The sequence below is a fragment of the Sphaeramia orbicularis genome, chromosome 10, assembly GCF_902148855.1.
Source record: "Sphaeramia orbicularis chromosome 10, fSphaOr1.1, whole genome shotgun sequence".
NCBI lineage: Eukaryota > Metazoa > Chordata > Actinopteri > Kurtiformes > Apogonidae > Sphaeramia > Sphaeramia orbicularis.
Genome location: NC_043966.1, coordinates 5,469,600 through 5,486,567, shown reverse-complemented (window position 1 = coordinate 5,486,567; position 16,968 = coordinate 5,469,600). Strand labels below are relative to the sequence as shown.

At 41.3% G+C, this 16,968-nt stretch overlaps 1 protein-coding gene across 1 annotated transcript; it reads left to right on the top strand.

Annotated features, from left to right (window-relative positions):
- The first annotated feature begins 1,436 nt into the window (after positions 1-1,436).
- On the top strand, positions 1,437-7,185 carry LOC115427250 (NACHT, LRR and PYD domains-containing protein 3-like). The gene is made up of 6 exons (XM_030145743.1): positions 1,437-2,059; positions 3,457-3,630; positions 4,194-4,367; positions 5,000-5,158; positions 5,398-5,444; positions 5,864-7,185. Exons 1-6 carry the CDS (start codon positions 1,725-1,727, stop codon positions 6,409-6,411), a joined length of 1,437 nt encoding a protein of 478 aa, XP_030001603.1. The 5' UTR covers positions 1,437-1,724; the 3' UTR covers positions 6,412-7,185.
- The last annotated feature ends 9,783 nt before the right edge of the window (positions 7,186-16,968 follow it).

The following is a 16,968-nucleotide window of genomic DNA, read 5'->3' as shown; positions in this document are numbered from 1 at the left end:
CTTTTGTTAAGACCGAACTGAAGAAGTTCCAGCAGGTTCTGAGTCCAGATTACCCAGAATGCTTAGAGAGTCTGAGTGATGAGGATGAAGAGCAGAGGAGGAGCTCAGAGGCTCTTCTGAAGATCACACTGAACTTCCTGAGGAGGATGAAGCAGGAGGAGCTGGCTGAGCGTCTGCAGAGGAGTAAGACCATTCTGTCCAGATTGAACAGATGAAAATACTTGGATTTACTGTGAGACTGATGCTTTTATTTGTGTCTTCATTCAGGACGTCAGTCTCGTGTTCATCAGCGGAAACTGAAACGAAACCTGCAGCAGACGTTTGAGTGTGTGTTTGAGGGCATCGCTAAAGCAGGAAACCCCAAAACCCTCCTGAACCAGATCTACACAGAGCTCTACATCACAGAGGGAGGGGCTACAGAGGTCAACCAGGACCATGAGGTCAGACAGATTGAAACAGCTTCCAGGAACCCACACAGACCACCAACAACCATCACATGTGAAGACATCTTTAAAACACCACCTGACAGACATCAGCCAATCAGAACAGTGCTGACAAAGGGCGTGGCCGGCATCGGGAAAACAGTGTCCACACAGAAGTTCAGTCTGGACTGGGCTGAAGACAAAGCCAACCAGGACATCCACTTCATATTTCCATTCACCTTCAGAGAGCTGAATGTGCTGAAGCAGAAGAAGTTCAGCTTGGTGGAACTGGTTCATCACTTCTTCACTGAAACCAAAGAAGCAGGAATCTGGATCTTTAAAGACTTCCAGGTGGTGTTCATCTTAGACGGTCTGGATGAGTGTCGACCTCCTCTGGACTTCAACAACACTCAGATCCTGACTGATGTGACAGAGTCCACCTCAGTGGATGTGCTGCTGATGAACCTCATCAGGGGGAACCTGCTTCCCTCTGCTCGCCTCTGGATAACCACACGACCTGCAGCGGCCAATCAGATCCCTGCTCAGTGTGTCGACATGGTGACAGAGGTCAGAGGGTTCAAGGACCCACAGAAGGAGGAGTACTTCAGGAAGAGGTTCACAGATGAAGAACAGACCAACACAATCATCTCCCACATCAAGACGACACGAAGCGTCCACATCATGTGTCACATCCCAGTCTTCTGCTGGATCACTGCTACAGTTGTGGAGGACGTGTTGAAGACCACAGACAGAAGACAACTGCCCAAGACCCTGACTGAGATGTACATCCGCTTCCTGGTGGTTCAGGCCAAACTGAAGAACGTCAAGTATGATGGAAGATCTGAGACAGATTCACCCTGGAGTCCAGAGACCAGGAAGATGATTGAGTCCCTGGGAAAACTGGCCTTTGAGCAGCTGAAGAAAGGAAACCTGATCTTCTATGAATCCGACCTGACAGAGTGTGGCATCGATATCAGCTCAGCCTCAGTGTACTCAGGAGTGTTCACACAGGTCTTCAAAGAGGAGAGAGGACTGTACCAGGACAAGAGGTTCTGCTTCATCCATCTGAGTGTCCAGGAGTTTGTGGCTGCTCTTCATGTCCATCAGACCTTCATCAACACTGGAGTCAATCTGCTGTCAAAAGGACGAACCACATCCCAGAAGTCTGGATCTGCAGACACACAGTTCTACCAGACTGCTGTGGACCAGGCCTTACAGAGTCCAAATGGACACCTGGACCTGTTCCTCCGCTTCCTCCTGGGTCTATCATTGCCGACCAATCAGAGTCTCCTACAAGGTCTGATGAAAGAGACCGGAAGTAGCTCGAAGACCAATCAGAAGACAGCTGAGTACATCAAGAAGAAGATGAATAAGAAACTGTCTGTAGGGAGAAGCATCAACCTGTTCCACTGTCTGAATGAACTGGAGGATCGATCTCTGGTGGACCAGATCCAACAGTACCTGACAGATGGAGATCTCGCCACATCTGATCTGTCTCCTGCTCAGTGGTCAGCTCTGGTCTTCATGTTACTGTCATCAGATAAAGATCTGGATGAGTTTGACCTGAACAAATATTCTGCTACAGAGAAGGCTCTTCGGAATTTGCTGCCAGTCGTCAAAGCCTCCAACAAAGCTCTGTGAGTCCAGACAGAGGGGGAGTGTGGTTTATGACATTTTTCCACCTTTTTCAGTCCTTGTCAAACTGTGACACTGATCATATTAATCAACATCATAACTTGAATACACATACAATCCACTTCATCTCTTTAACAGTAGGAGCAAATCTTATCCAGTCCAGGAAACATCTGAGTTAGTTTATGGTTGACCATGGATTTAGATCCTGTTTGGTCTTCAGTGCTGGTCGCAGATTTTATTTAAATAAATCTGTAAATATACATGTTACTCAGACCCCCAGATAAATAAAGGTGTCATAACCATAATGTCAAGACTGGCTCGTGGAACCTTGACAAAACAGAAAAACACAGGAGGATGCCAGCAAACAAATATAATTTATTAATTAAATGGTGCACGAATCAAGATATGGGCGACACGGTGGTGCAGTGGATAGCACTCAGTTTGATTCCAACACCAGTCGATGGGGGTGGGACCTTTCTGTGTGGAGTTTGCATGTTCTCCCCATGTCTGCGTGGGTTCTCTCTGGGTACTCTGGCTTCCTCCCACCATCCAAACACATGCACTGATAGGTTCATTTGTTAATCTAAAGTGCCCATAGGTGTGAATGTGAGAGTGATTGTTTGTCTCTATATGTTCAGCCCTGAGATGAACTGGTCACATGTCCAGGGTGAACCCCACCTTCGCCCATTAGTAGCTGGGATAGGCTCCAGTGAGCCTAGTGAGGATAAAGCAGGTTCAGAAAATGAATGAACTAGAAAAGCACTCAGAGAGCACAGACCTCTGCCAAGGCAGATTAGTCCCCCCCCTCCTCCCCGATCACCACCACAATTTAGTCATTTGTTCCTTGTGCCAGTATCAACATTTCCTGAAAATTTCATGAAAATCTGTCCATAACTTTTTGAATTGTCTTGCTAACAGACAAACAAACCCCGATGAAAACATACCCTCCTTGGCGGAGGTAATAAAGTAAATCCTATATGTAGTCAGCATTATCAGTAGTATAGTGTGAGCATGGATGAGTGAAAGTGATGGGTGCATAACTAAGTAAAAGGTGAATAAAGGAAAAGCCAGGTTCCATGGGAAGAGCCCAAGCCACCCACCTGGTCACCTGTGGGGAGGAGGAGAGAGAGCAGGCAGAACAGAAAACCTGGAGCAAACCCTACACTGGGGTTGTCTCAATAATCAGAAATGAAAAGCAGTGAAGGTCCGTATGGTTTGTCTGAGTGTTAACTGGTGAGAGTACGCTGTGGGATACATTGATTTTATAACCTGATATTTTACCAAAACTTAGTGATTATCTTTAGAACTTTTAGAGCAGGAATGAAGTGGAGTTTAGTGAGGATCAGTTTATTCTGCTGCTGTTTTTAATAAAACAAACCCATCTGTTATGTTTCTATAGATTGCCTGGCTGTAACCCGTCAGAGAGAACCTGTGAAGCTCTGTCCTCAGTTCTCAGATCCCAGTCTTCTAGTCTGATACAGCTAGACCTCAGTAACAACCAGCTGAAGGATTCAGGACTGAAGATCCTGTCAGATGGACTAACGGATCCACACTGCAAACTGGAGACTCTCAGGTCAGATAAAGTTAGAATCTGAATTCAGTTATTTCTGATCTTTTGGTCCTGACTGAGTTTTATTCAAACATGTTCTACTTGTTAAAATGAAGGTGTATAAAATCTACAGCTGCACAATCAGGTCAATCACAAGTGTAATCACCAAATCAACCTGTGCAAGTGTAAAATGGAAAAAGACAGCAATTTAAAAGCCAGGGTTTTTTTTTTTTTTTTTTTTTGGGGGGGGGGGGGGGGGGGTTAGTTCCTGGGAAGGAGGTACTGTGTAAAACATGCGAAAATAAAAATCACAACATTAAAATGTTTCTACTTTTAAATGAGGTATTTTTTACAGTAGTTTCAGTTTTTATGTTTGATTTGACATTTTTAAATGACTAATCTGTGCATTTGCTTTGCTAACCAAAGCAAATAGGCTCAAATTACAACTGCAATGTGAGTTTTTCACTAAATTGTGCAGCTTTATTTAGATCTGAGCTGTTGTACTAACTGAGATCTATGTGGACTGTGACGGTCCTTCAGTCCAGACCTGATCTGATTGTAATCCAAATATTATCTCTGTCCTTCAGGTTGAGTATCTGTAACCTGTCAGACAGAAGCTGTGAAGCTCTGTCCTCAGTTCTCAGCTCCCAGTCTTCTAGTCTGATACATCTGGATCTCAGTAACAACGACCTGAAGGATTCAGGACTGAAGATCCTGTCAGATGGACTAAGGAGTCCAGACTGTAAACTGGAGACTCTCAGGTTTGGATTGTTCAACCAGTGTAAAGATGATGATTAAAACCATGATGTACATTCAGTCGAACTCATAAGGTGTTGTCTGAAGCTTAGTTAGACCAGCTGTACTCATCTGAATTCAGATCTTGTCCTGAACCAAGTCAATAAAATAGAAACTGTCTCCAGTGAAATCTCATTACCTCCGCCAAGGAGGTTATGTTTTTGCCAGGGTTTGTTTGTTTGTCTGTTTGTCTGTCCGTTAGTGTGCAACATAACTCAAAAAGTTATGGACAGATTTTGATGAAATTTTCAGGGTTTGTTGGAAATGGGATAAGGAAGAAATGATTAAATTTTGGTGGTGATCGGGGGTGGGGGGGCCCACGGGGGGGCCCTGAAAATTTCATCACAATCTGTCCATAACTTTTTGAGTTATGTTGCACACTAACGGACAGACAAACAAACAAACAAACCCTGGCAAAAACATAACCTCCTTGGCGTGGGAGGGCCCACGGGGGGGGCCACTGATCAGCCTTGGCGGAGGTCTGCGCTCTCCGAGTGCTTCTAGTTTGTAATGAAATCCATCCACAGAATACTGGTGTCCAACAGCCGGAGCTGCTTCTTTTCCCTCCTCAGATGATGTGTGATGTTTTGTGTTGCAGACTGTCAGGATGTCTGATCACAGAGGAAGGATGTTCTTCTCTGGTCTCAGCCCTAAGGTCCAATCCATCCTATCTCAGACTGTTGGACCTGAGCTACAACCATCCAGGAGCCTCAGGACAGGAGCTGTGTGCTCTAGTGGAGGACCCACAGTGTGTCAGGTATGGACTGAGCTGATGCACACACAGAGAATGTGTGATAGAACAGGTGGAGCTGACAGGAACACTGTCACAGCTGATTCCACATCCTTTACTGAAGTTCCAGACCACGGTCACAGATACAGACCTTCAGTAAGGGACTGACTGGAATCACTGACTGGATGTGAACAGAACAGCTGGAGTGGATCACAGTGATGTCATGTCCATGTTTAATGCTGCTCTGATGTCCCTCCTCCTTTCAGGTTGGAGCCCAGTGGAGTCCGATGGTTGAGACCAGGTCTGAGGAAGTGTAAGTGGACTTACATTGGATTCCAGACTTCATGCTCTACGTTAAAGACGCAGACAGAGCGTTGTGTCCGTCTTCTGTCTTCTTTGCTGAACTGTAGCACTCGACTAATACCAGGAACAAAACCAAGGGGAGAGAAGGAAAACCAAGCTGTGTAGAAATGATGTGTCTGCTGTTTCTGATGTAAAACACTAAAATGAAAATCAGCTGACTCTCCAGTTTTCATTCCTTTAATTTGTGTTTATGAAAAAAAACTTATTCATTTCTAAAACACTGGGTTTATCTGTTATTGATCATTATTGTCATTAGTAAGAATCACACATGATCCATCCATCAATAACAGTCGAATGTTACCCAGTGATATATGAGCTGATCACTGATCAGTAACTGCAGCTGTATTGTGTCTCTGTGTCTTCTGTCAGATTTCTGTGAACTCACCCTGGATCCGAACACAGAGAACAGAAAACTCCAACTGTCTGAAAACAACAAGAAGGTGGAACATGTGGATGAGCTTCAGCCATATCCTGTTCATCATGACAGACTGGTGGACTATCCTCAGCTGATGAGTTCAACTGGTCTGACTGGTCGCTGTTACTGGGAGGTCGACTGGAGTGGATACGTTGAAATATCAGTGGCTTACAGAGGAATGGGAAGGAAAGGAGACAGAAGAGATGCAAGAAACGATCAGTCCTGGAGTCTGGTCTGTCATAAAGGTCGTTACACTGCCTGGCATAACGGCAAACACACACACCTCCCTCAGTCCTCCTCCTCCTCCTCCTCCTCCTCCTCCTCCTCGTCCGCCGGCAGAGTATCAGTGTATGTGGACTGTCCTGCTGGATCTGTATCCTTCTACAGAGTCTCTTCTGACAAACTGGTCCACCTCCACACCTTCAACACCACATTCACTGAACCAGTGTTTTGTGGGTTTGGACTGTGGCCTGGATCCTCTGTGTGTGTGTGTGATGTGTAGACGTGGACAGATGAAGACACAATGAAGACAGAGGACGGACAGAAATACAGACGCAATGAGGACAGGATGGACACACTGGAAAAACAAACCTTTAGAATCTACTCAGTAAAAGTGAGGTAACAATTTGCACTCATTTTGGTTGAATAGATTTTACCCCATATTTTGAGTAAAATGTGATTAAATTTAACAGCTATAACACTAGAAGATATTAGGTCACATCCACCTTTCATATCCCAATAGATTACACAACAAATTACTCATAAAAAGTGAGTAATAGTAACTCTCAGTTGTTAATAGGAATATGTTCATCTACTTAATTTAGGGCAGGGAGTATCAATCGAAATATTGATAGTATCAATACTAAGGTGTGTGTATAGGTATCAGATCAATACTAAAATTCCCAATATTGCCCATCCTTAATTTAGTTATTAGTAACAATTAATCAGTATAACTATTTAACCATTACTTATTCAAGGAAGGTTAGTTTTACTCCAAAACCTGCTAATCATAGGAGGAATTCATCATTCAACCCCAACCTGTAGAAACATGTGAAGAATAAGAGATGAGGACTTCAATGTTGTATTTTACTTTAACCCACCCCTGTATGGAACACCATTACAGAGAAGAATGAAACAAAGGAGCAACTTAGCTCATGGTGCAAGAATATGCAACTCAACAGAAATATTCATTCAACACAAAAATAACTAATCAGAACATTAAAACACATCATAACTGCACTATATATAAAAAAAACAAAACAAAAGCAACCCTTCTTATCAACTCAGAACACTGTTAAACACATAAAAACTGTCCCAACTAGTTTGTCCCAATGCATGCTGGGAAACTCCCCCCAGCTGCTCCTCCAACACATCACAATATTATGGGGTAGATTTTATTATATTATTTTAAGTAGCAATTGTTACTGTTAACAGATAGGTAGAATTTAACCAGTCCTAATAGATTTCACTGGCTAAATATTACTGTTGATTAAAATGTAAGTGATTTCCATAGTTTGTATTTACCAACCCCCAAAACCCTTTTTTGGAGTGCAGAAATACAGACATAAGGAACACAGAAGACACTAGTCGCTTTTCCATTGATCCTCAAATTGTGCGAATAAAACTTGCGCATAAAAATGTACCTAATGGAAAAATGACAGTTTCGCCAAAACTCTCGTTTTTTGATTAAAAGTTTTTGCGCTTGCAAGAGGTGGTTTTTCAGACATAGCACGAATGGTATATCACACAGAACTGCAATGGAAAGATCTTTTTCCGCAATTACAGTCACGTGAATTAAAAAAAAAAAAAAGAAAACAGATGTTGACGGATGTTAAAACAAGAGAAGAAGAAGAATTTTGATAGAAACATGTCGCGGTATGTGTGGACGCACCAGGAAACCCAATCATTTTTGTATTAAGTTTAGGATAAAGGGGTAATATATAATAATAATGAATATATCTGTAAATCAACACCATATTTACGCTCAGCGCCATGTTTATGGAATGACTTCTTGTGTCATCTCACGATAATAAATAAACAAATCGTCGCATTTATGATTTAATGGAAAAACAGACATTACGCACTTCTGTTTTTTCAACGTTTTGCAAATGTTGGTAAAGTTTTGCACAGATGACCAATGGAAAAGCGACTACTGTAGTGAAAAATAAAATTATATATTACTTTATATGTACCTGTAAAAACGAGATCACTTATACTTTTCATATCTGACTTTTGCATAACTGCTATCTAACTAGGTAAGCTTAAATCATTATATAACTTGTGTAATTTTTACCTGATTGTAAACACTGGCATAATGCACAGGATATCTTACACCATTTGTATCTAGTTTCATAGTACATCCTTTGGCTATCATGCATCAGAGAACATAGAGTGTGTTGTTTCACACTGATGCACATGACCAGACCCCCCCCCCCCCCCCATTGTATATTTTGTGGATTTTCCCCCTTTTCATAGGTCATCTCTTTACCTATCTCATGAAGTTTTAACCACTTGTCAGCTGATTTTAATCTCGCTCTCATTTGTGTAAGAATCATGTCATTGTCAGTCATGCCATTACGTTGTGTATATAAAGCTCCTTTAACACTGCACTTCTGTTCCGGGAATATTTCAATTTTGTTCCGGAACGACGTCTGTGTAAACAAAATGGTGGGATAATTTGGTCCCACCTCTAACACATCTGGAGGTGATAAAGGTGGAATCATGATTCTAGAACGCTACGTAAAAGGAACACCTCTCGTTTCGCAACCAAGGTTTTGACGTTTTCATAACGTATTGCATGTGCGACCTCCAGGTGTGTGTGGGGGGGGGTTAAAAATGAGTGTGGGCCGTGTACAGTAAACAACACGATGCTCGCCGGTGTTCCTCACCGCGAGCATCATCATATTGTAAATGATGTGCAGAAGCTTGGGTTGAGTTTGAATTCTACTTAAAATCTGCACTGCACCACTCTGATGCAGTCACTGTTACTGGAGATTCATGTGAGTAACTGATGTTGTGAGGATTTGTTGTTGGTGTTATTTGTGCTGACATTTATAACATTTTGTTCATGTTTTCCTTTCTTATATCTCTCATTTACAAGGTCTTATTTCTTTTATTTCATTGGAATTTCTTCCTTTTTTTCTGCCCAGTTTATTCAGTTCTGGTTCTAGTTGTTGTTACCAGTATAATTACACTGGGTTACAAAAAAATGTTTTTTGCAAGTTGTCTAGATTTTTTCAACTGAATTAGGACCATTTTGCACCGCTAAATCTGTTTTTCTCAATCAGGTCAGGTTTTTTTGCTAATTTGATTTTGAAAAATTTGATCTTCTCACAAAATATAATAATTAATACCAAAATAAGATTGGTAAGCACACTTTATGAAACTTGTGACTTGATTCCTGTTAGGTACAATGGTGCATTCACCGCAGATGTAGCAGAATACGTCAGGCTTATTTTTGCAAGATCTTCTAGTCGAAGCCATTTCATTCACCTGTAATATTAAAAAAACCATTAATCATAAATTGGCAAAAGTAAAATCTTCAGAACTCGTTTATTGCAAGAACTATGAAATAATTTTGTATCATATGATGTGAAAATGCCCATAAATGTAAGCAAAAATGTTCAAAAGCCAATATGTAGCATAGTTCAGAAAGTTGACCTGACTGAGCAAAATGAATGTGATTTTTGGATTCAGCACCAAAATTATCCTAAATCAGCTCAAAAAATTTAAACAATAAATTTGTTGTTGACCAGTGTAATCACCATGTTTGTTATGGTTGGTATAGTTGATATTCTCTTGTGAGGGTCTTTGCCATCTTCTTCTTCCTTTTTCTCCCCCTTCACTCTTTCCTTCTCTTTTCCCCCTGTTCCTTCATGTCAGGCCCAGCATCAAAATGTGATTCAATGAAACAAATTAAAAAAAAAAAAAAGAGTAGAATATCAAGGGGAGCCTCATATACACTACAAACAAAAAGTTAAGGATATTTTTAATTTTTGGGCTATTTTTTTTGTTGGGATTCTTGCACAGCACTTTTTACTTTTTTGTGTGTGAATTGAATTGAAACACATTTTTTAATGACCAGACATAGTTTTATTTACAAATGGCAAAAAGACAAAAAAAAGAGAAATATTCTTAACTTTTTGTTTGGCGTATACTTTATGAAGTTTCCCTTGGCAAAGCAAATTTATTCAGCACCAAAAGGAACCAGACCACCATTCTGCTTTTATGATGCTGGACAAGACAAGTTTAGAAAAAAAAATAATAATAAAAAATAAAAAAAATTGCATTGCTAAAATAAACATCACTGCGCTCTGTTCATCCTCCATTTTTGTTTGGAGAGCCAACACTGCAGTGCTCAGAGTATTTCTGGCGCGCATGTTATACATCACCCTGTACGCTGCATCAGTGCCCCTTTGATTTCAGAATGCAGGTCTGCGGTGTAAAAGTCCTGCTGTCTCACCTCTGTTACTCCTTTGTCTTGGCTGTCAAAATCGGTCAGTGGTGGAAAAAAGGTGGGATCACCATGTCACTGTTTTTCTGGGATCTTTGTGTGAAAGTGGTTTAAGACTCGGTGCTTTTGCTCTTCCTCACCTCTTTACCCTCTACACTTCAGCCTTGTACTTTTTGTTTGAGAGGGTCCTCTATGGAAGCAGTGAATAAAGTCATGCAAAAGACCAGCCTTGTCTTCTGTGCTCTTTTTTTGACAGATTTTTACACCACAGTGGACAGAAATACAGACATAATGAACACAGAGGATGGACTGAACGCCCCTCCATCCATATACATGTATTTAACATAGAACATAAATAGGCCTTAAAGCAGAGTTTTTCAACCTTTGGGTCGGGACTCCATGATGGGTCGCCTGGAATTCAAATGGGGTCGCCTGAAATTTCTAGTAACTTATAAAAAATAATATAAAAACTTACTATTAAAAAATATATGGTGAGTTGAAAGAGACGACCACAATCCATAACAGACAAGACAAACTGTGAGTGTGAAACTGCAGCACTGTGGTTCTGTTTATCTGTCAAATGTTCACTGTGGTCAGTTTCAGATGCTGCAGCTCTTTCATAATTCATAGTTTCAGTTCTTGTTGGTTCAGTATTAATTGTCCTCCTGGTAAATTACAGCTGGACTGAGTGGACAGATCCTGACCAAGGAAAATCCAATTCTCCCTTTGTGCAGTAATCTACACCTGGATTTACTGCCTCTGTCCACAATAATTAGGGCGTCTCAAAAATCACTTTTCTCTTCAGATCACGGTGTTATTTAAACCAGTTAATCTCCTACATAATAATAGCCCCCCCCAAAAAATTTCAGCAAAATCCGTCAACGTTTGACCCCCAGATCAGTGCCCCACCCCCACCCCCCCAATCACCACCAAAATTTAATCATTTGTTCCTTGTGTCAGTATCAACATTTCCTGAATATTTCATCTAAATCCGTCCATAACTTTGAGTTATCTTGCACACAGACAGACAAACAGACAAACCAACGCCGACAAAAACATGACCTCCTTGGCGGAGGTAAAAAGACAGAAAATGTCAGAAGTGTGGAAGCATTTCAGACTGAACAGCGAGGTAAACACTGTTACCTGTGTCCGTTGTAACACGGCCCTTCCATACCACAACAGCACATCTGCGATGCAGCATCTTCTCATAAAACACCCAGAATGGAGCGGAAGACCCGAGATAAATAGAATTAACGTCGTGCAAATCAGTGAGATTAACGTTAATGTACCTTACTAACATAACGTTAGCCCTAGAGAGGGCTAGGTTTGTGTCAATTGTGGCTACTGTCGAATGTGTGGCTAGTTTATTATGATTGTGACAAGCAGAGATTTGCATCTGTGCACCCGTGATTTGGGTTTCTGCCAGTGCACGAAGCTGCTTCCACTGAAGCCCACTCAGTGACACATGACTATTTTAACTGAGTAGGAGTCTTTAATTTCTCCTGTGCTGACTTTTCTTCAGTGTGGGTGTGTTGAATGTCTTTATGAAACTGTAGAGCACATAGACAGGAGTCTAACCCTAACCCTATAACCCCCTAACCCTAACCATTATTCCAGCAGATGATGTAACACCAGATACAAGACTCCAAACTAAAACCCTCTACAATGCCCTTACTGTAGAGTTGTTAAATCAAGTGACTGACACCTTTAGAGAACTGCTCAGAAAACTGCCACCCAAGGACATGAGCAGATCAACAATAAAAAAGCAAAGCTCACAGGACACAAAAAATATTCATGTGCTGAGAAGTGATTCCGTGTTTATTCTGAATCTTTTGGACCAGGTGATTGATGAGGAGGCCAACAACTGCTACTTCACGCAGGTGAAGGTTATTCTTAATCAGTTTGGGCAAAAAGATCCAGACACCCTGGAAGTGTCTGACCTGGCTGACCCTTCATCTGTCAGGTCTCTTTCTGTCCACGTGGCCTGCAAGGTTGTGGCCAGGGACCCTGACACTCATATCTTGTTCTCAAGATTTGGTTTGGAAAAGATTGTGGGCGTGAAAGGTGCACTATTTTCAATGCTGGGCATGCATGAGAAGACCAATTAGCAAGCAGTCTTGATCACACTGGTATTGATATCCATGATGTGTTGAGGAGTGTCCTTAGTAAGGAAGGTCAGGTGACCTTTTTATAGGTGTTTGTGGACTCCCCACATGCAAACGTACAGGTGCCCTTTAAACACCCGGTGAGTGGAACCATCGTGACAAGTGGGTTGTCACACCCAAAAACTACCAGGGTGTTCTGTTCACCAGAGCCACCAGCTACTTTCAGCACAAGGGACCTGCTCGACAGACTGGGGCACCAACTGGGATGCCACATAGAGCCAGTGGTGAGGTTTGAAGGTGACATTCCAATGTCAGTTGAACCTTCAAGCCACTTTGACCTCCAATTTCTTATCGCATCCAATCCTCACTCCCTTCAAAAACACAGCTGACAGTGAGGGTCTGCTCCCTGTTTTACAAAAGGTGGTAGAGTATCTGACTGCAATCTTCACACAGCTGTACTCAATCAGACAAGGAGTGGCCATTTTTGATGCCTGTTGGAAAGCATTCCAGTGCGAACTAGCATTGGTGGAGTTGTTATTTGGCCGCTCTTTGTCACCTCTGGACTTCCAGTTCAGTGTGAGCCTGGGCAGCTGGGCCTGGCATCGCACACAAATGCCACGTCCAAGGAAACAACTTCCCCACTGCATCACTGCATGAAGGATGCGCTCCAGAAAATGTGTATGGAATGCACTTTCCCGCTGTGCCAGGTCCTAGATGCAGTGCCGCCGGTGGTTGGTTCAGCATTCATCCGAGTGCTACTGGGGGTCCTCTACAGGAGGAACACTGAGCTGCCACTCACACAACTATGTTCAGACTCACCACCTGGCAGACTGGAGCACTGTCCCCACAGTCCTTTTGTAAGGTCCTGACTACCGAGGACAGCTTTCCCCTGCCAAATATTTTTGGATGGGCACATGTCTTGGTAGCGAGAGCTGGGAAAGATGTGGAGTCTTGTCTCCTGCAAGGATTTGTGGAAGACAAGATTTCCTTCTTCACAGCCCTCAAATTCAGGGACATTAGGGGTTCCAAACAGGTGTGGTGGAATTGGAGGGACTTTGTCCAGGTCCACTTTGGAGACCAGCAACTCTCTCCTTTTTCCAAGGTTGCAGCGATGACCCTGCAGGTCTGCATGGATGTCGAGAGGTGTTTGCTGGCCTACTCCAGGACCCTGGAGAACCGCAGGGACCATGGAATGCCATGGATGGAGAAAGTACTCTTGAGACTACCAGCACGACTGAAGCCCAGTACACTTTTATATCATTATCCAACCAGCAGATAAAGGTTGTGTGGTGGTCATAATAGATAGAGAACAATACATATGGGAAGGAAACAGACAGCTGGATAATTAAACATATTACTTGAAACTCAATAAACCCATTTACCCTGAATCTCTTGACCGAGTAACTGCAATCTTTCAAAAAGTACATGAGAAGAAATTCATAAACAACAAATAATTATCATACATAATTGGAGATTCAGAACCTAGGACAAGGAGATTTTATCTCTTACCTAAGATCCACAAAGATCCATCCTCATGGAGTAAACCCCATGAAATCCCTCCAGTATCAAACTGTGGCAGTGAAACCTATAGAGCAGCTGAATGTTTTGATCATTTTCTCAGTCCTCTGGCAAAAACACACAATAGTTATATCAAAGATACATATGACTTTATCAATAAAGTGAAAAACATACATATTCCCATTAAATCCATTATTTTCACTGTTGATGTGGATAGTTTAAATACTAATATTAACATCAAAGAGGGCATTGAAGCTATTAGACAAATATTTTACAAATATCCAGACAAGAAAGGCCAGTTATTACAATTATTGAAAATGAACCTTACCAGAAATTATTTTGATTTTAATGGAAATTATCTATGAATAAAGGCTACAGCCCTGGGGAAGAAATGTGCTCCTGTTTATGCAGATATCTTCATGGCATCCTGGGAAACCACAGCACTTAGCATAGTAATAATTTAAAAAAAACAAAACAAAAAAAACCCCCCACTTTATTATTATGGATATCTGGATGACATTTGGGGTATTTGGACCCATTCAGAGGAGGATTTCAAACTACTTATGGATAATCTTAATACCCATATTCCCTCTATTAAACTCAAATCTACTGTTGATCATAATTCAATAATTTTTTTGGATACCACTACCTTTAAAGGGAAAGATTTCACTAATTCCAATAGACTGGATATCAAAGTTTACTTTGAGGACACATACACCCATGCTTTATTACACAAGAACAGTTTTCATCCTAGACACACATTTGCAGGTCTTATTAAATCACAGTTACTCAGATTTCACAGAATATGTGCACAAGAGGAGGATTTTAATTGGGCAACCAAAGTGTTGTTTTCAGCTTTGTCCACAAGAGGGTACTCAAGATCTTTCTTAAGAAACTGCTTTAAGACAGTTCTAATCACCAAACCGATTCAAATTGCCACACTCTTACCTTTTTTCATCACATACTCTCCTTCTGCAACACAATTGGCAAAGAACAATAAAATCAATTTCATTAAGATTATGGAAGTAAATAAATTGGACCACAACATTAGATGGAATGTAGTATATAGGAAAAACAAGAATTTAAAAGATATTTTAGTTAAGGCTAAAATTAAACCTAAAACCATCCTGAAAACTGGCCCTGATGACGATTACTTTAAACAGGATCAATGGTTATATGACTTTCAAAAACAAAAGATATACAGAACTGCAAAAGAAGGTAATATACGATCTAAGAACTGTATTTATTTTATTTCCTGGTATAAATATGATATGAGATATATAGGGGAAACAGGTTTAAATCTATATGTTAGATTTGCTTATCATAAGCATAACATATTGAAAGGGGAGAATAAAGACAGACATTTGGTGCAACATTTTATTAAACATGGCTGGAAATTAGTATTTTCCTTAATCCTGGAATGTAACCCACACTGCTCCACAGCCCAAAGATGCAGGACAGAACAAAACTGGATTTTCAAATTAGGTACAACATCCACAGGGTCTCAATGACAGATTATATTTTAGACCACAGTACTCACCTGATCACATAGGATGGTAATACCCAGTAGGACATTAACAGAAAAGTCAGTTTGTCGACGCATCAACGTCTGTGGCACAAGTCGACGTTCCTTTGTTGGAGTCGACTAGTTGTGTTCTTCTCTCTCTCTTTCATCACCCAACAGCGTACGAGCTGTCATTCAGCACATGTCGATACTCATGAAAACATGGAGCGCAGGGTAGTGGTGTGGATCAGCAGACCCAGGTGGCGTTGGTGCGGGTTAAAAAAAAAGTCACTTTGTTAGTGGGGCGGGTCAAATAATTTCACAAAGGTGGGTTTAAAAAAAAACATAGGACCAATGGCCCTGTAGCTTACCGGCCAAATTAAAAGCTTTGGGATTTGTATCCAGATGCCATTTATTCTCACCCAGTTCTGTGTATTTATTCTATTACAGAAATAGCCCATGTTTTGGTCATATTCCAATCAGATCTGTCAAAAATTAAAATTCCAACTTGATATCATTGATACTGATTTATTGGATCAATCCACTTCCTATCTGTTATAAAGGGAAAAATGTTCAAAGTGGCACCAAATCCAGAATCAGATCCGGATCCAAATAATTTCACTAACTTTTGTTGACATCATCATAAAGAAGCTGTATACCAAGTTTGAAGTCAATGGGAAGTGTAGTTTCGGAGAAGAAGACGATTGAAATTTTTGTAACGGATGACAGACGCTGACGCCGCATGACGACAATAGTTTACAGCCTGTCAGCCGGTAAACTAAAACAGAACTAACCCATGCACCACTGGCACAAGGCCAAGGCTAAAGGAAGAAGACAACTCAGAGTAGGATTATGAAAGTGACTGTGATGGTCTCTAATGTTCTGAACCATGGAAACACCACCAAAACTGACGAATAATGTGGACACAGTATGTTTGGATTATTCTGTTCATTTAGGTCATGAGGACAGGGCACTCCTTTCTCTAACATGTTGTGCGTCTTTTCTGCTGCTGTCTGAACTTTTTCCCACTTTATGTTGTTCACTTACATTTAAAAGAAAATTCCTGGTGTTAGCCTCTGTTTTTTTTGGTTAAATGTTTGAAAAGGACTGTTGATGCTTGTGTCTTTGTTTTTTTTTCTGCTCTTCACTGTACATTGTTAATGTTCTAGTGAACGTTAGTACAAGTTGTTCATTGTTGAACTTCTGTGTGTCTGTTGTTCCTATGCTGTCAATGTGATGATGTCATCATACGACTAGTCAACTCGACTTTGATTTTACTGATAAATAAGTCAATCTGAAAACATCTGAAGTCACTAATGCCCAGTATATTTGACTGTACCCCTGTGTAGGGGGATGGAACACCCTTGGGTCCCTCAGGGTTGAGAGGATGGGACCTCCAAGGCTAAGACAGGATGGAGGGTACATGGACTCTGACTCCATCCTGGATGTCGAGGCCATCTAATCCTACTCCTAACCCTA

What these genes read in the sequence shown, in the direction of transcription:
- LOC115427250 (XM_030145743.1), top strand. Translation starts at nt 1,725, where the DNA reads ATGAAAGAGACCGGAAGTAGCTCGAAGACCAATCAGAAGACAGCTGAG. An exon ending in GAGGACCCACAGTGTGTCAG is followed by an intron (nt 5,159 to 5,397) that starts GTATGGACTGAG and finishes TCCTCCTTTCAG; the next exon opens with GTTGGAGCCCAGTGGAGTCC. An exon ending in GAGACCAGGTCTGAGGAAGT is followed by an intron (nt 5,445 to 5,863) that starts GTAAGTGGACTT and finishes GTCTTCTGTCAG; the next exon opens with ATTTCTGTGAACTCACCCTG.